Source organism: Mesoplodon densirostris, chromosome 4 (assembly GCF_025265405.1).
Source record: "Mesoplodon densirostris isolate mMesDen1 chromosome 4, mMesDen1 primary haplotype, whole genome shotgun sequence".
NCBI lineage: Eukaryota > Metazoa > Chordata > Mammalia > Artiodactyla > Ziphiidae > Mesoplodon > Mesoplodon densirostris.
Window position 1 is genome coordinate 163,931,433 of NC_082664.1, and position 25,518 is coordinate 163,956,950.

General features: G+C 44.1%; 1 protein-coding gene across 3 annotated transcripts in view; it reads left to right on the forward strand.

The window, feature by feature from the left end:
• Positions 1 to 25,518, forward strand: part of CELF2 (CUGBP Elav-like family member 2) — a 524,675-nt gene that overhangs the window by 352,422 nt on the left and 146,735 nt on the right. For 2 of the 3 annotated variants that reach the window (XM_060097598.1, XM_060097600.1), the window contains one exon: positions 3,494 to 3,690. In XM_060097598.1, the coding sequence (XP_059953581.1) occupies positions 3,494 to 3,690 (197 nt within the window). Of the gene's footprint in view, positions 1 to 3,047; positions 3,327 to 3,493; positions 3,691 to 25,518 lie in introns of those variants that run through there. The other variant, XM_060097601.1, reaches the window with a different exon arrangement.

Consider the following 25,518-nt stretch of genomic DNA (forward strand, 5'->3'; position numbering starts at 1 on the left):
GGAAGTCCCAGATCTGTTATTTTGAATTTGTGTAACAGCTAGACATAGTTGGATTTACTAAAGGGACTGCATGCTCTTAGCATTGGATGCAAATCTTTGGAACATTTGTTTGCGAAATGGGCAGGTAGTTGGGAAAGGATGCAGATATGGATGAGAGGTGCTCATCGATGTGATCCGGTGGGAATAGAGAGGGAGGCAGTCAGTGGAGATGGAGACACGTTATATGATTATGGAGAAAATGTGGGTTGTAAGGTAGCCTTCATGGACTCTTAAGTTCAGTACTTTGCACCCTAATTCCAACACAGAAAGAGGAAAGATGCGTATGTGTGTTCCTAATAGTGCCGCCTGTTACTTGGCAGTGTGATTCCAGGGAACCAGTAGGTCTTGCTCTTGGCCTTGACTTCTCATAGATTTACCATAAGCTGTTCACTCTCAGCCCAAAGCAGACCTGATACAATACGTGGCCACGTGATGGTTTAGAAATGTTCCGTGCTCTGGAGCCCATTGGGCCCAGGTTCGAATTCTACTTCTACAATGTATAAGCCAGTAATCTTAGAAAAGGAATTTATTTCTTAGATGTTTGCATCTGGAAAATAATACTTTCTCATAGAGCTGTTATAAGGATTAGAAATAATGTATGTAGAGCATCTAGCATGGTATCTGGCATATAAGTGCTCGCTGAAAGATGCCTATTATTATTATCATTACTTAGGATATGAATTGTGTTTGAGTCCATACTATGAAAAAATTTGGATTGAAAAGTAGACTTGTGATGGTCACTCATTTCTAGTGCATCACAAGTGCACAGAAAAGATGAACAGCGGAAACAGCTAACACTTATTCGACACTTACCCGGGGCCATGTCCTGTACTAAGCACATGACTATATGAGGTGGAGTCCGTTTGTTACCATTTTACAGATGAAGAGTCTGAGGCCCAGGGCGGCACAGTTAGGAAGTGGTAGTGCCAGGATTCAGACCCTGAGCCCCAACACTCCTCTGCCTCAGGGTACAAGAGATCTAAAGGCACCTGTGAAGGATGGCTGGTGGGGGACAGGGATTATAAACACATACTCATCAACATAAAGACCAAAGGGCGTAAACCCTCTTTGCAGCGTCCCTTACTTTATGCCCCTCGGTGAGTGGGTATTTTTTGAGAAAGTAAAAATGGCCCCTCATTTGGAGACCCATGAATGCTTGCTCTAGGTATTCAGACCAGTGTGCTGCTGCCTGACCCCTCAGTTGTCTTAACCGTGCTTTGTGCAGAGGAGATGCAGGAGCCCCATTTTTTGAACTTCCGTTCTCTGTTAGCTGGGACCTGTGGCAACGCCTTCCTCTTTTCGTTCTAGCTGCTTGTCAACAGCGGTAACCACAAGCCCTTCCTGTCCCAGAAATAAGTCTTGCCACACTGTCAGCGAGCTGTGAATGCTACATTCCGTTCTGCGTGGGCCTTTGCCACCTCCGCCCTGCCCGAGCCGGGCTCCACGGGTTAAAGTGTTTATTGAATTCCCAGGGGGCGATTTGAAAAGCAGTAGAGGTGCACAGGAACGAGATTAAATGCTCGCACTCTAATCTAAGCAGGCACTGCATTACACCTAAATCGTTGAAGGAAGATTTTGTGCTCAACATTGTATTCAGCAGAACATTTTTTGTAACAATAAGGTTGATTAGAGAAAGCTCTGAAAGTGCTTCAAGTTAGTCTGATTGTTTATCTCAAGGATTAAAAAACAGAGTGGTAAATTGGGGGATAAGAAGTAGAAATTGAAGCCAGGACCTAGTGAAGAGTATTTGCCATCATTTTCCTCTCGGGATTAAATTGAATTCAGGATTTCTCCTTTCCATAGGTTTTATTGTTTGTTTGTTTGTTTGTTTGTTAGCTATCAGTGTCTTCCCCCCACCAAGGGCTCAGGACTAGCCTAGTTTCACAGCAAATTTAAGGTACTCTGATGGGTTTTGATTGAAATAAGGAAGCCTACTTAAGATCTTTGAAAACCCTCTTACTGTTACCCTGAGGCTACAGTGAAGTGACCATTTGCAGTGGAGTTTTAGTCCATGTGGCCCTTTCTTTCTGCCTTCTGGGCTGGAGGCTAGGGGTTGAGGGACAGTCATGGACAAGGCTCTGTAGGTTCTTCGTCTGCTGAGTTTAAGTGCATTTTACCGTATTTTCACAGGCTGGGAATCAAGAGCACAGTACTGCAGATGAATGCTGCTTAGGGTATTCAGCCTTTCGCTGGGCAGAGTAGGTGGGTTTAGGGTGCATTGGGGGGGGTATGCGGGGGAGACAGAGGGTACGTGGTTTTGCTTTACTGTATACTGCAGCTCAAACGGGGTGGGGGCGGAATCCAAGTAAAACATAAACACTTTCATCATCCTTTTACATGATGGTGACTGAAACTGCACGTTCTAAACAAGCATTGTCTCTTTCAAATAAGGGTTTTGGGAAACAGCATTAAGGAGGATTGATACGTAAAAGCTTATGGTCTTGCTCTTTGTATCGGCCCCAAATATTTACTGAAGCTAGGAGAAGAAAAGGCAGACTTTCCTCTTTTCTCTCCCAAACGTATGGTTGTTTAGAACTCAAGTGCAACATCTGGATGTCAGATATACAGAGGGCAATTTTACGGAGTGTGAAAGATTTGAAATATTCAGTGTCCTTTAGCGGGAACTCAACTTTCTGGGACTGTTTTTTTTTTTTTTTTCCTCCCGGCACAAAGCAGGCAATTCTGAGATCGCCTTTGCCTCTCTGAATTAAACCCTTTGTGCCCGGGTCCCATAAACAACGTGCTTTTTAAATGGGAGCCCCCTCCCCGCCCGGGCCCTTTTCTCCAGCGTGGGCAGCCAATCGGCTGCACCCAGCCGCATTGCTGGAGCACTTTCCCTTCTGAGCAGCAACAACATACTAATTTGATGCACACATGGATGCCTCGCGCGCTCTGCAAATTCATCACCAGCATCTTGCATTAGTCATCTGACGGACTGCCTGAGTGTTTCATTTTCTTTTCATGTGACTTTATTATTACCACCTCTCTCCTCTCTTCCAAAGACCTCCCAAAAGGGGTGGAAGGGTGGGAAAGCCAGCAGAAATCCAGCCCCGCCTTTCTTTCCACGCGAGAGCCAGTGTGGGGGCTGATAACGCTGTGGATGCTTTTTGATGGCAGTCTAGCCAAGCGAGACCTGCTCTTAACTTGCAGCTGCTTCCCGAGCCGGGTTTCAAGATGTCCACGCCCCGGGTGACAGCCGGCAGGGCGCCGCCCGGGGTCGGGCGGCGATACTGAACAGCAGCCTGCAGTGAGAGCTCTCACCGCTGCCGCTGAGGAGCAACCTAATGGTGCCTGTGCTTTGTTTTAGTTCATCACGTTTCCACGACTCATTAGGCACTTTGCCCCGTGCTCCTCTTCCTCCTCCTTCCGCCTCCCCGCCCCCACCCCCGATTTTCTGTCTTCCTGTCCCTCACCCTGCAGCCCTAACTCTGGCTCCCGCTTCCCTTTTTGACAGTAACGGCACAGCCAACAAGATGAACGGCGCTTTGGATCACTCAGACCAACCAGACCCAGATGCCATTAAGATGTTTGTCGGACAGATCCCCCGGTCCTGGTCGGAAAAGGAGCTGAAAGAACTTTTTGAGCCTTACGGAGCTGTCTACCAGATCAACGTCCTCCGGGACCGGAGTCAGAACCCTCCCCAGAGTAAAGGTACAGATAGTGGGGCGCGCGCGCGCGGTCAGGGGCGCGCAGGGCGCCTGGGCGTCCCGGGAATCGCGGGAGGGAGGAGGGCGAGGGAGAGCCTCCCGCTACCCCTGTGCCCCGCGGCCAGCCGGCCTCCTCCCCGCGACCCCCCGCCCGCCTGATTCCCGGACAGGTGGACCAGATGGCCTGGGATGCGGGGAGGGAGAAACGGAGCGGGGGCGGCGCGGCCGCGCCTCCGTCCGGGCGCGTGATTCCTCCCTGAGGTCACTTTCTAGGCAGTGGCTTGCCTCTGAGGAACAGAGCTCTTTCTACCCCTACCTTTCTGTTACTGCCCATGTAATTACAGCTGCATTTCACTTTTCCGTAAGCTGTGGGGACCTTGAAGTACCTTATAAACAGTGATAATCACTGGTGTAAGGAATAAAGGGTACCCTTTTAGGAGGGACATTAATTCTTGGGGTCTAAATGGAGATCATTAAGTGAAGTGTGCCTTTGGGGGCGGGAAGTAACACCCTAGTGGCCTGAAATAGTTAGCACACCTTCAAAAATGCCTCTGGTTTACGCCCTTAGCAGTGGTAAGATTCACGTGTACAATCTGGTGGCTTTGACTGCCTCCATTTTAAGATGAGAGTGATTCTGCAGGGGTGGGTACAGTTATTAAAATAGAGGCCGGAAACCTCTGTCCAGGTTGAAGCTTCTGGGTATTGGAGTCACCTTTTGTAAGCCCTTTGTAGACTTCAGTTAAGATATCTCCTCTGCTGCTACCATTTGGTCTCTGTCCATGTTTTAACCTCTCTTTAGTAATTTTGTTCTTTTTCTGGTCTTGATCTCTTGGTTTCCGTACCCAGGGCTCCTCCATCTCTTTGTGGGTCTCACAGTTGCTGTTTCTCTGCCCCTTGGTATTTCTGTCTGGCCTGTTATTTTATTTCTCTGTTGCCTCTCACAAGAGCCTCCTGCAAGCTCATTGTTTGGCTTGTACACACACTTCAGTTGAGCATATGAACATCAGCCCATACTACTCTCTGAGCCTCTTCTTCACTGTCAAGGTGAGGGGCTAGGACTCAGTCATTGTTAAAACTCTGATGTTCTCTGACTCTGAGAAACGTTGGTCCATTTCTTGTTCCCTGTAGTTACTGAGGTCTGATAGGAGTTTTGGGAACCTTTTAAGAAATTTTAAAACCCCTAGATCATATCTGTTTTATAAAGGTGAACAGACATGCCTGTGTTTATAGGACTGTCCTTTTCTATCTCAAAACCTATCATGTAACACCAAGAGTGTTTTCAAAAGAAGATATTTAAGAATTTTGTCATCACATACTTGACTGTCCCATAATTTGAAAAATGGAAAATTAGATATTTAAAAATCAAGAGGATTAAAAACATCACAAATTAGGGCAATGCTGGGACTCTTTATTGATCATATTCCTTAACTCTTTACCTACGTGTTTCCCAAATGGAGAAGACCAGAATTGGTTTTAATACTTTCACCGTATCCAAAGGCAGTATAATGAATGGGCTGAAGCTCAGGACTTAGCAAAGAAGGGCCTTCCCACCATCTGGCATGGCACCCACAGAACACTAGGCCAGAGGCAGTAAACCAGTGCTTGAGAGCAGTAACCACAGTTCATCCTTGACTAGGAAAACGTGCCTGCAAATTTCAGTTTATTCAGCATTTTTCAAAATGACTTCTGACATAATGATCAAAGCTCATTTATCGTTACGATGCCTTGTTACATGCGTTTTAGCTTTTGATTACACGTGTCCTACTTTAGCCCAAAGGACCTTTCTCTAAGTCAAGTAAATGCTTATGCCTGGCCTCGTTCTTCTACCATTTGCTCTCTCTTCCCCGGTGTTCCTCTGGTCAGTATCTTTACCAGGCCGTATTTGTGACTCTGTATTTTAACTCCATTCACTAGGTCTTACATCTAACTTCATTTAAACAGTTTGCATCAGCTCAGAGTCTTGGAGGAAAGGGAGGCCTTGTGAGGGAGTTTACTTTTTTTGAGCCCATGCTGCGTACCAGGCTCTATGTTAGGAGCATTGCATAGTTATCTCATTTAATTCTTACTGGAATTCTGAAAGTAGATGGCATTAGTATCGTTTTGCAGATGAGAAAACTGAGGATCACAAAAAGTTAAGAGATATAGTTCAGGTCACCCAGCTAGTAAGCAGCAGAGTAGAAATTTGAGCCCAGTTCATCTGTCTTCATGGGCTACTCCATCTCGCCTCTCAGGGAGATGAGGCCAAAACCTGCCTTGGTCTGCTTTATTTCAGGGTTGGGTCAGAGGCCTTCTCCTTTCCGTAAGGGTTCCCCAAGTGAAAGGAAGGAATTTCACCCTCCAAGAACAGGGTTGATTTGGCTTCTGTCTTTGTCCTTAGTTTTTATACCCCTGGCTCAAGATTGTACATCTCTCCAACTCATGGTATCATGGGATGGAAGTTACAGATGAAATCATTCATATCTTACCATTGGAAATGTAGGTCAATTCCCATTACTGTGAACTCCAAGTCTCACATCAAATATTGCTTGAAGTACATGGGCTGTCAGCCAAAGCTTGAAAGGGTTTTTGTTATACAGACATCTCTGTTGTAACGGTGTTTGTTGTGATGGGATTTGTGCTATATAATGACATTCCTCTCGGAGGATTACAGCCCTTAGACGCTTACGTGTAGAGATCAAACACCACCACTTTCCTTTACACTGAGACCTATGTGTGCCATACATTATTTGCCTGTTCATAGATAAGATACGACCCCACGTTTACGCTGGTTCTGACTATCAACAGAGTAAAATTATCCTGTTTTCCCAGGGCTGATGTCAGAGCCTCAGAAATTAGAAATTTGGAGGCTCTCTCTAAACATGGTTTAAATTATCTAAGGCTTTTAGGATGGCCTTGATTCGTTGCCTTACTGACATCAGCGATTCCAAGGAAAGAGAGAAAAATCAGGCTGTTACCTAATCCAGGTGAATTAGGTTTTTCCTGTCACTTTGCATTTGGTGTTCTGTTTAATCTTGAGGCCTAAAAACTTTGCTCTGTTTTTGAAAGTATCCTTTAAGAGTTAAGAGTCTAAGCTATCTGCTTCTTCTCTCACATAAATATATGTGTTGATCAAGCAGCCTCAGCAGCTCTGGGGAACCTGGCTCAGTAAACCATCCCACCTCCGAGGACCTAGGGAAAGTGTGTTTTATTTAATGGTTATTGGTCAAGTCTAGATAGGAATATAGGCTAGTTAAGAGCATGGCTTTTGAAGTCAGCAAGCCTTGATTCAATTTCTAGCTGTACCACTTGCTACATGTTGGCCTTGGGCACATTACTTAATCTCCTCTGAAAATGGAGACAGTCCTCATAGGGTTGCTGAGATAGTGAAATCACGTGTTTTGCACAGAACTGTACTGTGGTAGGAGCTCGCTATTGTGGTGGTGGTGATTACAGTCATTATTATCATCACTGCCCCCAAGAACTTGAAATCTAATAGGGACAATGAGGTAAATATACACACAGGTAACTATAATATAAAAGAACATGAGATAAGAGTAAGCAAGAAAGAGATGAGCATATTTGAACTCTGGAGGTTCAGGGGAGGAACGAATAACTTGCAACTATGGAGATAGGGAAAAAAATGGCATTTTTACCAAGTGTTGAACAAAAAAAATAATACGATTTCAGTAAGTAAAGACAAGTAGACACACTGGCCTGTTTCTGGTGTGGAGGTGAGAACATGCAGGGTGGGTTCTGGGAACTCTGAGTTCTCCCAGAGTTCAGAGGAAATGTGAAATATAGGAAGTGAAGGAAGTGGGGAAGATGAGGAGGCTTAGAAATGAAGACTGGGGCCAGTTCCTTTAAGACTTACTTCTCAGGCTAAAATATTCGAGTTTTATTTCTTAGACAGCAGAGGGTCTGTGAAGGTATTTCAGCAACAGGGAAGGTGGCCAGGAGCCTGGTGTCACATGTCAGGGAATCTGTGGAGCCTGGAAAGGATGCTGTCGTGGCAATGGAGAGGGAGGAACCAGGTGACACAGACATGACCATGGTGAGAGGAAGGGGACTTAATAACTCCATTGGGGCAGTGACAACTGGGAGCTTTGGGCCTAACTGGGAGGACTGGGGAAGCAGTCAGCAGGTGGGAGTGGACAGGGAGAGGGGTGGTCAGTTCAGTTTTGATCGCTCTGAGTCTGAGGTGCCTCAGAAGAGTCAAGCAGGATGCAGGCCAAGGAAAGCCATCAGATTTGATGATTGGAGGACCTAGGAGCATTTCAGAAGGATGGGGAAGGTCGGGAGAGGGATCGTGTAGGTTTCTGTGCGGGGCTATGAGTGGATACTGCCCTCTCTGGGAAGTCAGAGCATGAAAGGAAAGAGATCTTAGATGCAGTGCTTTTTTTTTTTGAGCCAAAGGTAAGAAGATGGAGCAAAAAAAGATAGTGCAAGTGCAAGGAAGGTGAAGCTCAGGATCCTTGAAGGGACGAAAGGAGTGGCTGAAGAGCACATGTCAGCAGATGGAAGTATGCTTCATTCGACACAGTGGGGCCTTTAGCAGGAAGTAACACCAGAGTGAGTCTCAGTCTAATGAGGGAGGTAGACACTCGGTCACAGATGCCCTTGGACTTCTCAGGAGGCAGTATGTTTCTGAGAAGTCTGGGTGAAATCAAAGACGTAAGAAAAATGGTGTAAAATGACTGTTTTGGAAAATCCAATAGGGGAGAGAACGAGGGGATTATTGAACAGGAGGGTGCAGTTACCCCTAGGTTGTGTCGATTTTCAGCGGGCCCTGGTGGTGTGATTCTCTGTCCGTCAGCGAGTGAGCAGGGAATGTCGGGCTGGAGATGAACAAGAGAAATGTGGCTGAAGATCAGGAAGGGTATTCAGTGTGTCAGAATGTTCACTGAAGCTGGTAAAGACGGAGGGTAGCTCGGGTCTTCTGGAGAAGGAAGGGTTGGGGGCTGGAGGTGGTGAATGAGGCACAGTGGAAGGGGTGGCGGGTACGGGGACGGGGTCCCGTGACACCAAACTCAGAACCTCTAGGCAGTAGATAAATTGTGTACCTTGGATCATCACTCTTGAGGTTTCCATTTTAATCAAAATTATACCTCAGGATCCCAGCACCCTGAAAAAACCTACCCTTTCATGAATGCTAGTTATACTTTTCTAAGTTTGAACGCTTAGGTATTATTATTCTGATTTTACTGGAAGGAACTCTGCGGAGCCTGTGCTGAGTGACCAGAATAGTCATTTGACATTTGAGATGGGAGGTAGAAGCAGACCCTCGACCCTGACCAGTGCCTTGCCCATCACATTTTTACTGTCTCTCTTGGGTGATTTCTCAGCCAAAAGAGAACTAGGAAGGGGAAGTGGCTTGTGTCGACTAGCACTCTGTGCCACAGGCCTGAAGAACAGAACTTCCTTTTTTCTTGAAATGTGCTTGGGGGCTGTGGCCTAACCGCCGTGCAGCTGCAGCCCTTCCAGCGCCTCGAGTCCAGAGTGGGTGGAACAAAAATCACATTCACAGCTCCTCGGGGAAGGATGATTACCTTTAAGTTTCAAAGGAGCAGCTTTTGCCCTTTCATCTCCTGGCTGGGCAGCCTGCAGTTGGGGTGACGCCAGGGACAGCCCTGGACGGCAGTTTGCTTTTGGGTGATTTCATCCTGCCCTCCTCCCTCCACCCGTCTGAGGTGATGACAGAATATGAGTCGCTTCTTTCCTTCCCAGTGCCCTCACTCCAGCCTTCAGGAATTCATTCACAAAAAGCTAAGCTCAACCTACTCCATTCCCAGTTCAGCACGACGGCAAAGTTGTCCTGGAGGGTGAGATGCGATGACCGGGGGACGAACAGGGGAGGCGAAGAGGAGGGAAAGAAGGGCGAAAAGCACCCAAGCTAATTGTCCTCATTTCAGAATCTGACAGGACAGCCCTCTGGGCTCTGGCAGCGTGAGAGCAGGCCCTGGAGTCGGGGGACCGATAACTGGTGTTTATTATCACAGATGAGTCTGGAGAACCAGCCTCGATCTCTGTGTCTTTGCAGTATTGATAATACCTACCTCTGAACTGTCATACATGCTCAGTGAAAGGACAAAGGTGGATGCTGCTGGTAGAGTCCAAGGAGAGCTGATAATCTTACAACCTTGATGATTCTTCACAGTGTGAAAGGCTTGTAGAGAGCACCTCTGACCTTCTTATTCAAGGAAGAATATTGGGGGCGGGTGGGGGGCTGGGGTGGGAGTGGAGAGAAGCTCATTTTTGTGTTTCTTGCCTTTGCTTTCTTCCCTTGAGTAGTAGAAATGCACTTGGAGCCAGTTTATTTAAGCGCTGTCCTCTTGAAATCAGTAATTGAGAAAGAATTTGGAACACAGGAAGATGAACCAATTTTACATTTTTAACGCACACAAGTCAGGGATAGGATTTCTGCCCTAAATTTCTTGCATACTAGGGTGGCTGCCCGAGATTGTCTGGGACACCTCGGGCCCACAGGAAGGATGCTTTCACCCTGAATTAAATTTTTTTTAATTTTTAGTTATTTTATTTATTTATTTTTGGCTGCATTGGGTCTTCATTGCTGCATGCGGGTTTTCTCTAGTTGCGGCAAGCGGGGGCCCCTCTTCAGTGCGTTGCGAGGGCTTCTCATTGTGGTGGCTTCTCTTGTTGCGGAACACGGGCTCCAGGCACGCGGGCTTCAGTAGTTGTGGCTCGCGGGCTCCAGAGCACAGGCTCAGCAGTTGTTGGCACACGGGCTTAGTTGCTCCATGGCATGTGGGTTCTTCCCAGACCAGGGCTCAAACCCGTGTCCTCCGCACCGGCAGGCAGACTCACAACCACTGCACCACCAGGGAATCCCCTGAATTAATTTTATGTTAACAGAAACCGCTGTGTAACGTATTGTGACATCCTTTTATCCTTTCATTGTTGGCTGACCGAGATCTCGCAGGATAAACCTAAAATGCAGTCAGAGGCTTTATACTCATGAAAGCAGGGATCCTTGTCACACCCTTGGGAGAGGTGGATTCATCAGTTATAGCATAGGGTTATATTTTTAAAAATTAACAACTCAAGTTTTTGAAGTGGAGTTTTAAATTATTTTGGCTTATGCAGGCCACACCCATGGAACTGATTGAGGTGAATGCGAGAGAAATGTGAAGTGAGCCTTGATTAAGTTATAGTGAGAAGGACTCCCTTTAAACACCCCATACTCTGTGCTGAGAGATTGGGCTGTGCTTGTCTAGTTCAGCCTGAATTTCTGTTACTTAAAGGGCGGCATCTACCCTAGCAGGTGGTATCTGTCCTGGGTACATTTTGGTCCTTACATCTCTGGAGGGAAAAAAAGAGGAAGAAAGGGCAGGAGAGCGATCCAGAGGAGACACAAGAGCAAGCCGGTATCAAAGAAGAAATGAAATTAACCTAAGGTTGCTTCTAACCAGTTTGTTTTCTTCTCTGTCTGGGGCGTCAGCTGGTCCCCAATCATCTCGTCCCCAGTAGGTTTGCATTTCTGGAATTAAAGTGGCAAAAGAATAAAGAAAAAAACAGGCTCTGGACAAAAGGAGAATGGGCTTTTGGGGTAGAAACTTGCCATGAACAGTAAATCCAGGGTTTCATGCCTTCTGTTTGTTTGAATCCCTGCAACACATATTAGAGGTGGACTGAAAAAGCCAAGTCTAGGTGATATCACAACTCCCATTTCCCACAGACGCATTGATAGTTTGCCTGCCTGGAGGTCTTACTTGCCTTTTTATTTGCACCCAATGAGATTTCTCCACATTAGAGATGCTCCGCCATCTGTTACGCAGTTGTACCGTTCTGCGTCACCATACTGTGGGTTGTTATGAAATGTCTTTGGAAATGAGAAGTCCAGTTTCCTAGCCAGAAACGGAAGTGCTCCCTCTGGGGTAATGCTGCTAGGTACTCTGCAGTACGTATGCATTGCCTGGGAGTGGCCTTAGCATGACTCTCTTCTCACTTTCGCTCCAAGGACACCAGGTAGTCAGGCCATCAGGTTGAAAGGGTGACTTTCTTCCTTCTTCAATCTTGGCTTCTAATTAAAATTTACAATCAACTATAGTCATGTTATACTTTAGAAGTGTTCAGAAATGCTAACATTAAAAATATAAATAAAATCATTACATACCTTATGAACCATTAGCTTCATAGATAATCCATTATCTTTAATAATTCCAACCATGGTAAAATGTGCCATGCGGTTAGCACAGTTAGCTCCTTTTTTTTTAATCTTATGTTCGTAGATTCTTAAAAGACTGAATTTTCACCTTGGACCTATGGCCCCAAATGCTACCAAGATTTGGGCATGAGATTTTTATTCCTTGTCCAACTTCACTGGTCCTGAAACAGTCCATGCTCATGTTTTCCTATCTGATATTGGCTAGCCCAAACCTCTTATTGGAACAGCTCTCCCTCCCTTTGGACCTAAGTACGTGTGATGGAAAAAAGGAACACGGGGAAAAAAGGCCTGTGTGGAATGATGGATTATGATCATGTGGATTTCACAAGCTCCCTTTTCACTGAGTCACACAGACAAACACATAGGTGGCAGGCAAAAAAGCAGGTTTGCTGTTAATGGAAAAAGGAGTTATTTGGCTGAACAGGGGCAGGTTATAATGGTAAAAACTAATGGGTCCAGGAGAATCGGGATGGCAATTTAAAAGCCACAGAAATTGATATTAGGATCAATATTTTTTCACTCTGTATGTAAATGACTGAGAACGATGTCCCCGATATAGTATCCACGTCCTGCCATCAATTCAGATTAGAGAAACCCAACTGGAGAAATATACTTCGGGCAGTGATCAGTTGGAAGAATAAAGGAATATAATTTCCCCCTTTCTATTAGAGGATCATAAATTGGAATTAGAGAAGTGAATCAAGAGAGTGAAAGAGAATATCCACCCATCACCCTCTTGAAGTGACCCAGAATCTGATCGTTATAAAACGTTTTGGGGTGTGTTAGACGTTTGTAGGACACGTTCACAACCTACATGTGGATGGAGACCTGTCTCTTCAAAAGCGTCTTCAGCATCCTCTGTGCTGTTTCATGGTCTCTTGCCAGCCAGGTCTTGTTGCCTTCTTTTCAGTTTTAGGTGAAAAAAAAAAAAAAAAAAGCCCCACAAACTCCCTTTAGTTTAATGGAAACCACATCACAGACGTAGAGAGAGACCTGGTCATGGGGAGGGGGAGGGGTGTAAGAAGCAAGGCTTCCGACAAGTTAATGGTCAAAAAAAGGCCCCCAAATGCTAAACATTCCAAACGCAGGTGCCAGATACCAAGTTTTAAGGAACAGGTAATTCACCACTTTTCACAGAGAACTTGTTCGCTCCTATATAGGCCACAGTGCCTCATGTGAGGAAATGTTACTGAAGTTCCATCAAGAAGATGGACGCCTTCCAGAGGCAGATCAGCACGAATCACAAAGGTCCTGGAAGGTGCGCCCATCTGGAAAGGTCCTGGAGGTTAACTTGAAAGACCTGAGAGCGCGGAGTCACAAGAATGAAAAGAGAGAAGGGCTGGAGCCAAACATAAAAGGAGAGATTGTGCTCTCCAAAAGAAACAAAGAAAGTTAGAAGAGAATATGATTGAAGCTTGGAAGATGCTAAAGTGCGGAGTGAGGCTATATATAGATAAGCTCTTTCAGTTAATGCTAAACCCCAGGATTCTGGGGCTGAGGCTTAAAACGTTGGCACGGCAGGCCAAGTGTAGAGTCGGAGCCAAACTTTTACACAGAAGAGGTGGTGAACTTAGAGAAAAGGATGGAAGTTATGGAGAGGGTGGGGGGCAGCTGCTTACGGCAGTCCCCCCCCCAGGAGTGGCCCTCAGGCTGGCGCTCCCCTGGGGCTTCATGCCTCCCTCTTTTGTAATGGGGATATTTGGACCTTAGGGTAACCTTGAAAGCCCCAGGTCCCATTTAAAGTGGAATTTAACCTCGAATAGAAAAGATGAAAGACGTGGCCCAGAAAACTAGCCACGTGTTTACCAAAGGACCTGTTACATGGCAATAAATGTTCATCGGCACCTACAGTGTGCAAGGCCTTGTGTTTAGTGCTGAGAACATAGAGGCGAACAGGCCATGTTCTGGGCACCACAAGGAGAGAAAGCATTGAATGTCATTAAAGGGAGGACTGCCCAAGTCGTTTAGAAACGTCCAGCCAGCCTGGGGTCGTCAGTGTCCACTTGGTGTGCGTGTGTGTTGTCTCTTTCGGAGCAGACGCCCAGGAGGCCTCGTGAGCAGAGGATCCTGTGCCGTTCGTATAACAAAAGTGAAGTGAGGGCTTCCCTGGTGGCGCAGTGGTTGAGAGTCCACCTGCCGATGCAGGGGACACGGGTTCGTGTCCCGGTCCGGGAAGATCCCACATGCCGCGGAGCGGCTGGGCCCGTGAGCCATGGCCGCTGAGCCTGCGCGTCCGGAGCCTGTGCTCCGCAACGGGAGAGGCCACAACAGTGAGAGGCCCGCGTACCGCAAAAAAAAAAAGAAAAAAGTGAAGTGAGAGTTTTGGGGGACCCCAAGGTCATGCGATGGTAGAAGTCTGAGGGTTTTCCTTTCAGTAGTGCACCTCCCCAATGGGCCCTTTCTCTTCAGTTTTAGTTTTCCTTCTTCTTTCTTCTCCCTATAGGGAGCTGAGGGCGAGATTAGCCTAAGTTTTACTCAGTCAGCTTTTCTGAGGGTTCTCTGTTAAATCCAAGGGCATGCAGTTTGCAGCTTCCTGTTGGCATAACTGAGTCAGTGGTCATGCAGCAGCTGGTCCTTGCTGTCCCCCTCAGTGTCACACTGTTTGGTGCCAGGTCCTGAAGACACAGCTGGCCCCTACCTGATGGAACTGTTCAGTACATCCAGTTGACACGAATGAGCGACTGATAGCCTGACCCCTCATGGGAGGTGTGTGTGTACATGTGTCCTGTGTACAACACACACACACGTATGTTTTGAACTTTGTGGTAACTCGAAGTTTATTTCTTTGAACACCGTTTCTTCAACTGTACGTGTATTGCCTGTGAGGTAGACTTCTGAGGAATAAATTATTTATAAAATATTGGCTGTAAATCGTGTCGTGCAGTGCCTGGTGTAGGCTGGGGACTGAGTGAAGCATGTAGGTAGTGTATAGTAGGTGTGGGAGAAGACAAAGATGAGAAAAGAGCACAGTAACGGGCTCTTGATTTTGTTAAACCTGTGTCTAATAGGAAGGGCTGTTTTAAACCTTCTGATGCTTCTTTCTCAGTGAGTTTGCTGGAAAATACTATACACAATTTACACCTGCATTATGTGGGGAAAAAGAAGGACATGACAGCATGAGACAGGGGATGGGTAGTCAGTAAAAACCAATGATCTCTGGCAAAAGAGGGTAAAATTCGGTAAAACAAATACTTGCAACTTAGTCCGATTTTAGAGGGTCTCCTACCGATTCTAAACCTATATAGTTATTCAGAATTCTGGATCCTAACATGCCCGGTCTTGAGGACAGCAGACTCTTTCAGAATAATTCTATGTCTGATTATCTTGCTTTGGCCCTGATTCCCACGGACGTTCTATAGTAACTACAGGCCTCACGTCATAACTGCTCAGTACATTGGACTGTGTTTAATATTGTACTAGGCTTTCTGTTTGGGGGTTTTCAGGTTTGGTTCGGTTTTGTCTTTGGCACTCAGACCTTGCCGTATGATTGGTTCAAATTTGATGTTGCATCTAAACTACCATCAATAGGATGTTACTTTTGAGCTATTTTCAAACATTTATCCCAGTGCCTTCACTCTTTTTTACGCAGCCTGTCTTGTTTCCAGCGGCACTCAGTTTTGAAGATGGTTGATTGGCATTAGAGGGGCATTTTGTGACCAAAAGTGGAATAAAGTTGCCTGATTTTCATGGCAAGAATCTCTAGGCATCCTGGACTAACCATCCTCCAGGAGGTCATTTTCACACAGGGGCTAGTTCTTAACCCACCCCCACCCACTACCCAGAATCACCACTTGTTTCAGAAGCCTGTAAAAGGTAGCTCATTTTGCACATGACCCTTAATTACCATTAAGGTAATTATTAGAAGAGTCACCACTTTGAGAAGGAAATAGGTGTATTAGCTAACGTGAGCTTTCATGCACATTAACACCTCTCTCTAAAAAAATTATATTCCTGGGGCTTCCCTGGTGGCGTAGTGGTTGAGAGTCCGCCTGCCGATGCAGGGGACATGGGTTTGTGCCCCGGTCTGGGAAGATCCCACATGCCGCGGAGCGGCTGGGCCCGTGAGCCACGGCCGCTGAGTCTGCACGTCCAGAGCCTGTGCTCTGCAACGGGAGAGGCCACAACAGTGAGAGGCCCGTGCACCGCAAAAAAAAAAAAAAAACAATTATATTCCTAAGGCATCTCTTAATGTGGGACCTACATTCTGTTGAGTAGAGAAGTATAGTAGTAATGGGTACCAATGCTGAACAGGTTTTCCTAGCATGTTATATAGTTCATGCAACCTAATCCAAGATGTCAGGCTCTTATTTTTCACTTTCTGTGTTGCTGCTTAAAGGTTCTCTACGTCAGGTTGGTTGATGTTTGTTTAGTTGTTGGGTGTTTGGTTTTTGCCGGTTGATGTTTGTGTGTATGAATTTTTTAAAAAGAATTCCTGGTTACTAAGGAGAGGATGTGAGCAGAACTGTTTGCATGAGTTATGAAAAAGCATTGCTTAATTTATTCACTCTGCTGCTGTGCTGGGGAAGCACTTCCGTTAGGCTGGGAGGAAACAGACCAACTTCATTTCGCTCTTGAGACAGAATCAAGTCCCTGAGCGGCCGAACAGCAAGTAGGGCTTTTGTTGCTTTAATCCTCTGACATGTCCATGCGTTGTCCAGGTAGACGGGACCTTTGGAGGGTAAAGGACCATTGATCTTGCCCTTATTTTAGCATCAGCCACAACTTGTTCATTTGGAGCGAGAATGCCAGTCAGTCCCAGGAAGGTTGAGGAGGACTGTTCTCAGCATCCTCTGCCCCAGACATAGTCCCTAGTTCACACCGTAACCAAAGCTGAGGAGACAGTATGGCGGGGACTGTCATCTCTGCCAGCCCCTGACTGAAGTCAGCACGTCCTGGGGCTGGTCTTAGAGGACAGCCACCATGTGGCTGCATAAGACAAAACCCAGTTTGGAAAAACGTTGCTTCCCAGTAGGATAAATGAGACGGCATCTGAGGCGGGGGTCGAGGTGTGTTGTGAGGGGCTCGACGGAGCCATAAACAAGAATACACCTCTCAGAGCCACTGCCATTCTCCCTGTCCCCTGTGCCACCCAGGAAGCAACCTGGTTCAGCAAAACAGGAAGATGCAATTCCCATGCCCCATCCACTCTCCTCTTGGCCAAGCAGGCTGCTGAGTGTGATGCTCTCTTTGTGGAGGGGCCACCTGTCTAATGGGAACTGGATTGTGTTCATTTGACAGAGGCCGCCACACAGCTGCCAGATGGTGACAGTCCTTAGCTGTTTTGCAAGTCCAATGTGGGTCACGTTCCTCTCTGGAGGTAGACAGCGGATGGTTCCCTCCACCCAGCCCACGTGCTTGCAAAAGGCCGGGCTTCCAAGAGCCAAGGCTTTGCTCTCATCTCTTTGAAGGTAGAAAAAGACTTAAGGAAATGTAATGAATAAAGACACATTTTTTTTTAATCGGCTTGCTGGGTTTTCCTCTCTTCCTAATTGTTCTCTAATCTGTACTTAGGAGCACGGTGTTGAAGTGGGACATGTCAGGCTTTTACGCCACAGATTAAACTCCCAGGCAAATAAAATTGTGACAGCTTAAGAGGCAGGGAAGAGTCTCTGGCCACTGGCAGAGTTTGATTATCCAACCTGGACTCAGGAGTAGTCAGAGGGCCTGCATGTAGCTTCAGGATGCCCTGCACGCAGCTTCAGGATGCCCTGCACGCAGCTTCAGGATGCCCTGCCGGGACGGCTCAGCAGATAGGAGGGGGACCTGCTGCCTCAGCTGAAGAGCTGCACGAGGACATGTACAACTACTGGTTAGACGGCCCTAGCAACACAAAATTCTGTGTCGACCCATAGCCCATCACGTGTTTGCAATGAAAACGCTATATTTTTAGAACACTTCAAAGTGAGGAAACCGTTAAAGCCCTATCACATCCTCCCCTTGCCCTCCGGCCACTTCCTCTGCACCCCCCAGGAAAATCGCCCCCATTTTCTAGAAGAGGAGCCAGAGACAAAGATTAAGTGCTACTTTGAGCAAAGCTGATGATGCCAGGGAAAATTGCTGATCTCGTCTTAAAAATCTAACACATGCTTTGGGGTTGTTTTTCTAAGGCTTCCACTCCTTTTACCTACACCATGTGGGTTCCATATGACCTTGAAACTAAGCCTTAATATTGCATGTGGAGTTCAAAAGACAACTCGGTCTCCCATTTTCTTTCGTGGCATTCATTCAAATAATAATAGGCATATAATACTGTCTTGTAAAAATCAAAGCTCCAGGCACACTTTGAAAATCTTTTAGAATTTCTAACACTTCTTTTCATAAGTGTCTTTCATGCAACTCGCTGAAACTGCTTGTTAGCAGACTATATCTTTTGTATCTCTGCAATTCCCGTGCCTAGCTCAGTGCCTGGCATGGACTAGGCAATCAAAATTAGCTGTTACCTCTTTTGGGCCCCACGCTGACTTAGCCATTTTTACAGAGTTACTGCTGAGAAGCAGAGAGATGTCATCATGTTTTGAGAGCCTTATGTGCTAGGCAGTGTGCAGTATACCAGGGATACAAACACAAAAGGCATGGCCCATGTCCATGGGGTACTCAAGAGTCTACGGAGGGGTGGGGTGGGTGCACAGGGGCTGTATGTGTATGTGTGTGTGTGTAGTGGGGAGAGAGCCTATAATATTCTTCCTTTTTTCCCCTAAAAGCTCTCTGACCAATTAAAGTTAAGAACGACAGCAGTGTACAAATAGGGGGAGGGACTTCTGAGTTGTCCGACTCGTATGGCATCCTGCCAGGTACGTGCTCAAAACCAAGCCTTCAGCTAGGAAAGCTTGTCAGGTGTTGGGAAGAGCTGTGCCCACCATCAGTTCTCAGCACTGTTCAAAACAAGAAACATCCACTCTGTCCCCACTCATCCCCAAGTCATCTCTGTCCACACCCCCAAATTCACAGGGCTTGGGTGTTTCTTAGATGAGGCTATGTTTATTAGTCCATTTATGGTTCTCAGTCGTTTGGGGCCGGAAGGAAAGAAAAGTAGATCAAGTAAATGAAAGCGTTTTACAAATTGTCCAACTCCACTTGAATGTAAGGTGTGATGCTTAGGTGTGTGTATTAGGTGTGCTTTTCCTGGTTTAGGCTGATCGCCATGGAGTGTTTAGCTGTTGTGTACTCTTTGCCTGCAAAATAAAATGCCACCTTGCAGTCAAACGCTGTGGAATTGGATGGTGGTAGAACAAAAAGACAGCGAGGTGCAGGGGTGAAGAACAGGCCTTGGCCATTGAGTGCCTACGTTCTGACCCCCACACACACCTTTTTTCTTTGTGTCACCTGATGCCTCCATGCCTCAGTTCCCTTGTCTGCAAGATGAATAGGGCTGTTATGCAGGTGCAGTGAGACCATACAGACAGAACACTAACAACAACATCCAGCACGTAGTAAGCTGTTGTCCTTCCCAGTCTACTCCAGATGAGAAAACTGAAGCACAGAGAGGCTAGGTGAGCATCACAGTCCAACACGGTCTCCCAGCAGCACCTGTGCATGCAGCCTACATTCAAAACAAACTGGCCTTTCAGTAAAGGCAGGATCAGTTCTCAGTAGTATTGACCATAATAGTAACAACAGCTAGTATTTATGCAGAGTACTTGATATGTACCAGCTCCTACACTAAGGGCTTAATATCCAGTATCTTGTTTTAACATATATTCTCCCAACAGTCTTTTGAGGCAAGTACTATTTATTGAGCCCATTTTATAGCAAAGAAACCTAAACTTACAAAACAAAAACATACGAATAAGTGGCAGACAGGGAATTGAAGCCTAAGTAGTTTGTCTTTGGAGTCCGTGCTCCTAACCATTACCCTGCCCTGCTTCCTGGGTTCCTCCAGCACTCTGGATGTGCTTCTATTCTTGGTACTTACAATTACTAATTATAAATTGTAATTGAAATTACGTTTTTTTCCCCCAAAATGTGTACCCCTCTGGAGTGCGAGTTGACTTTGACAGCTCTGTATGCCTACCACTTGGCAAAGTGTGTCGTATCCAGTGGGTGCTTAATAATGTTTGTTGAATGGTATTGAATTATTTCCTGAACACTCCTTGGATATCGGCTCCCATGCCTTGAGTCCTTCCCATTTCCTCTAACTAGAAGTATTATTTTTTCTTTTCCCAATTCCGATTGTTCATATTCTGGCCTTTCAGAGTCTAGTGCAAATACCATTCCATCCATAAAGGCTCCTTCTGGACACCCCATCAAAGAGTAATGTCCACTCCACTGAAATTTGTATGGCATTGTGGCCCCCTCTCCCCATGTGCATTGCTTTCTGTGTCATGCTGCAGTAGGTTTTTCACTGGTCTTAACAGAACTTGAAGCTTCTGGAAGTCGGGAGTTATGCAAGTCAACTGGTATACCTCATAGAACTTAATACAGTGCCTTAAAACCGTAATGAACACCGGTTGAGTGAGTGAGTGCAAAACGTTCAAGAGAAAGGGATATTTTCCCCACCAGGTGATGCTACCTTTTTTGCTTCTCTTTCTTTTCATGGCACATTGAAATAGAGTGCCCCAGCACATTCCCAGTTTTGAATCAGCTGGTGGGCAGTCTGTGGAGCATGAAAAAATATTGTTTCAACTGGAACAATGGAAGGAAGAGAATCATTTTAGGGTGTCACTGTAGTGTAAAAAGCTTTGACATTTGAAATAAAATAAGGAAGGAGAAAAACAGGTCACTGTGTAGTTGGGGTCTCTTGCCAACAAAGACTTGGGCACGCTCTCCAAGCACGGCGGCGTGCTCACCTGAAACCCCGCCAGACTTACAGATGTTTCCTTTGGCTCTGGTGTGACGAGCCACAGCGAGTTCTCAGGAACAGTTCCATTCTGGCAGGGATGGATGTAACAGGGAGTGGGGCAGCAAGCAGAGGAATGACTTCATAGGTCTCCTCCGTTCCGAGTCTCTTAGATCCTGTGGTGTGCATTGCCATTTCCCTTTGAGTGTTCATACATCACTTTATTCACTTAGTGCCAACACATACACAACCTTTTTATGAGGCTATGAAAGCTCCACTTAGCTGAGCGCATTTTTGGAACTCTCTGGTAAGTTTTACCTCTGGTTGTGATCCTAGAACTTCCCCAAAGGTCACACGTAGGTGAATGGAACTCTTCCAGACTTGCGTTTTCTTCCTTCAAGATTATGACACAGAAGAAAATGTATCCACCCAAGGGGAATGAGGGAGGAGTACGAAGTTGGGTGGAGAGTCCAAAGGCTGTGTTTCTTGCCTCATTTCTACTCCCAGGTTTTAAACTGCCCCTTGGAATGAGATGCTCTGGCAGCATACAGCATGTCCAACATGTGAATTCACCCACTCTTCTTTGGTAATCCGTTGACTATTAATGGCGCCATCTTCCTTCCTCTCAACTGGTCTCCAAATCTTCACCTTCACATCCAAATCTTGTGAATTTGAGTCTTTTGTGTTCTCAGAGCTACTCTCTCCATTCCTACTACCACTACTATTGGTACTGCTTTCTTAGGATATTGCAAGTAACCTCTCAAATGGTCTTTTCTTCTTAACAGCTTTGTTGAGGCACAATTAATATACAATAAACTTCACACACCGGAAGTGTAAAATTTGATAAGTTTTAACGTAGGTGTACACCTGTGAAACCGTCACCACAATCAAAGTAACAAACATATCCATCACCCCTAAAAATGTATGCATCTTCCTTAGAAATCCCATCCTCCCTGCCCTGCCCTCCACCACTGATCTGCTTTCTTTGTCACTGTAACTTTCCATTTCCTACAATTTTATGTAATTGTAGTCATACAGCGTGTGCCTTTTTTGGGGGGATGGGGAGGCCTGGCTTCTTTCACTCTGCATAATTATTTCAAGATTTAATATCACCAGTTCACTTACATCAGTAATGTACTCCTGTTAATTGCTAAGTAGCATTCCTTTGAACGAATATACTGCAGTTTTTCAGTTCTCCTGTTCATGGGCATTTGGGTGGTTTCCAGTTTTTGATGATTAACAAATGAAGCTGTTATGAACATTCATGTTACAAGTGTTTGTATGCTTTTGTTTCTCTTGGCTAAACATCTAGGAGTGGAGTGGCTGAATCTAATGGTAGGAGTATATTTAACTTTTTAAGAAACTGCCAAAGTGTTTTCTACAGCAGTTGTACCACTTTACAATCCCACCAGCAGTGTAGGAGTTTCAGTTCCTCCACATCCTCGCCAACACTTGGTGTAATCAGTGTTTCTAATTTTAACCATTCTAATAGGTGTAGTGATGTATGCCATTGTGGTTTTAATTTTCATATAACTAAAGATGCTAAGCATATTTTTATGAGCTTATTTGACACCTGTATATCTTCTTTGAACTGTTTGAATCTTTTCCCAATCTTGAATTGGGCTGTTTCCTTATTGTTGAGTTTTGAGACTACAAGTCCTTTTATCAGATCAGTGTTTTGTGTGTATTTGCTGCCAGTCTGTGTCATGTATTTTCATGTCTTTTCATGTCTTTTCATTCTCTTAATAGTATCTTTTTAAGAGCCAAAGTTTTTCATTTTGGTGAAGTGTTATTAATTTGTTCTTTTACTGATTGTGCTCTTGGTTTTGTATCAAGGAAAACCTAACTCACGGTCACAAAAAAAGCGATAGTTTACTTCCTTTCTAATGTAGGCACTTTTTTTCCCCCTTGCCTGCTTGCTCTGGCTAAAATCTCCAGGTCAGAGTTGAATAGAAGTAGTGAGAGTGGACATCACCATCGTGTTCTTGATCTTAGAAGAAAATCATTCTGTCTTTTACCATTAAGTGTGGTGTAAGCTGTAGGTTTTTCATAGATGCCCTTTATCAAGTTGAGAACATTCCGTTCTCTTCCTGTTTTGCTGAAAATGATTATGGAGAATGGATGTTGGGCTTTGTCAGTTGCTTTTTCCACATCTGTCGAGGTGATCATATGGTTTTCTTTTTTAGTTTGTAAATATTGTGAATCACATTGGTTGATTTTCAATGGTAAACCAGCCTTGCATTGCTAGGAGATAAACTCAACTTGATCATAAGGTACTCAACTTTATCATAAGGTACAATCCTTGTGTTCACTGGATTCTGTTTGCTCAAATTTTATTCAGAATGTGTACAACTGTATTCAGAAGGAAGATTGTTTTGTAGTTTTCTTTTAATTTCTTTAGCTGATTTTGGTTTAATGTAATCCTGACCTCATGAGTGAGTTAGAAAGTATTCCCTCCTCTTCAGTTTCCTGGAAATGTTTGTTAAGTTGTATTATTATTTTCTTAAGTGTTTGGTAGAATCCATCACCTAAGTCATCTGGAGCTCAAGTTTTCTTTGTGAGAAAAAGAAGGTTTTTAAGCACAAATTCATTTTCCTTAGTGTGTGTATAAATCTGTATGTACTAAATATATATTTATATTTTTTTACATATAAATGTACCTACAGGTCTATTTAGGTTGTATATTCTTGAGTTTCTCTCCTTTAGAGAATGTCTGTTTCATCTAAGTTGTCAAATTTATTTGCACAAAGCTGTGTATACTATTCTTTTATCCTTTTACTGTCTGTAGACTCCATAGTGATGTCATCTCTCTCATTTCTGATATTAATAATTGGTGCTTTATCTCTCTTTTTTCTTCATATGCCTGAAAGTGTCTCAGTTTTATTTGTCTTCTCCAAGAAGTAGCTTTGGTTTTATTGATTTTCTTCGTTGCTTTTGTTTTCTCTATATTATTGATTTTCACTGATTTTTATTACTTTTCTTCTATTACCTACTTTGGGTTTAATTTGCTCTCATTTTTCTAGTTTTTAAAGGTGGAAGCTGAGGTCATTGATTTGAAATCTTTCTTTTCTAATGATCATATTTACTGGTATACAGTTAACCTCTAAGTACTGCCTTGCCTACATCCCACAAGTTGATATGTTGTGGTTTCATTTTCATTCCATTCAGAATGCTTTCTAATTTCTTTAGATTTCTTCTTTGACCTGTGGTTATTCAAAGTGTGTTATATGGTTTCTAAATATTCGAGAATTTTACAGAGATTGTTCTATTATTGATTTCTAATTTAATTTTATTTTGGTTAGGGAACATAACATACCTTGAATGGCTTGCAGACTTACAAATTTACTGAGACTTGTTTGCCCTATAATATGGCCTATCTTGGTGAATATTCCCTGTGCACTTGAAAAGAATATGTATAATGTTGTTCTTGGACCGAGTGTTCTACAAGTGTCAGTTTGATTGATGGTGGTGTGCAGAAGTACCCTTACTGATTTTCTGTGTATACTATCAGTCAGGCTATTGAAATCTCCAAATATTATGGTGGGTTTTTCTATTTCTCCTTGCAATTCTGTCAGTTTTTGCTTTATGTATTTTGCAGTTCTGTTATTGGGTGCATAAGTGTTTAGAATTTTTATGTCCTGGGTGAATTGATTTATTATTTTGAAATGATCTTTATTTCTGGTATTATCCTTCGCTCTGAATCTATTTTGACTGATGTTAATAAAGCCGCTCAAGTTTTCTTTTAACTAGTGTTATAAAGTGTATCTTTTTCCATTCTTTCACTTTTAACCTATTTGTGTTTGTATAATCTGAAATGCATTTCTTATAGATAGCAGACAGTTGGGTCTTACTTCTTTTTTAATTACTGTGACAAGTTCTACCTTTTAACAGAAGTGTTTACATAATTAATATTTAATATGATTGTTGATAAAGTTGAGTGTAAACCTGTCATTTCACTGTTTACTTTTTATTTCTCTCATCTGTTCTTTATTCTCTTTTTCTGCCTCTTCTTAAGATTATTTTTATTCTGTTTTATCTCTTTTATTGGCTTATGAGCTATCAAACTCTGTTTTGGTATTTTAGGGGTTGTCTTAGGGTGTATAGTATATATCTTTACCTTATTACAATTTACCTTCACATGATAGGGTAAACTGTCACATATAATTGGAGGATCTTACAGTAGTATATGTCCATTGTTTCCCCTCCCACACTTTATGCTATTGTTGTCATAATTTTGGTTTTACATATGTGGTAAAGCCCACAATACATAGTTATAATTTTTGTTTAGGTGGTCCAGTTTCTTTTAAAGAGATTTAAATAATAATTTAAAATATCTTACATATGAACCCATGTAGTTACTGTTTCTGGTGTTTTCCATTCCTTTGTGTAGACCCCTGTTTTCTTCTGGTAATATTTTCCTTCTGATGAAAGACTTCATTAACATTTCTTATAAGGTAGGTCATCTGTTGTATGTCTAAAAGCATTTATTTTGCCCTTGTTCTTGAAATATATTATCACTGGATATAGAATTCCATGTAGACAGATTTTTTGTCTTTCAGTATTTTTTTTTAATTATGTTTTCCAGCTCTATTGAGATTTAATTGACATATAATGTTGTATTAGTTTTAGATGTAGTACATGGTGATCTGAAATATGTATACATTACAAAATGATTACCGCAATAAGTTTAATTAACACACATCACTTTGTATAGTTATAGTTTCTTTCTTGTAATGAGAGCTTTTAAGATTTACTTTTAGAAACTTTCAAGTATGCAATACAGTATTAACTAAGTATAGCCACCATGCTCTACATTACATCCCCAGAACTTATAACTGGAAGTTTACCTTGGACCCCCTTCACCAGTTTCACCCACCCTCCAGCCCCCGTCTCTG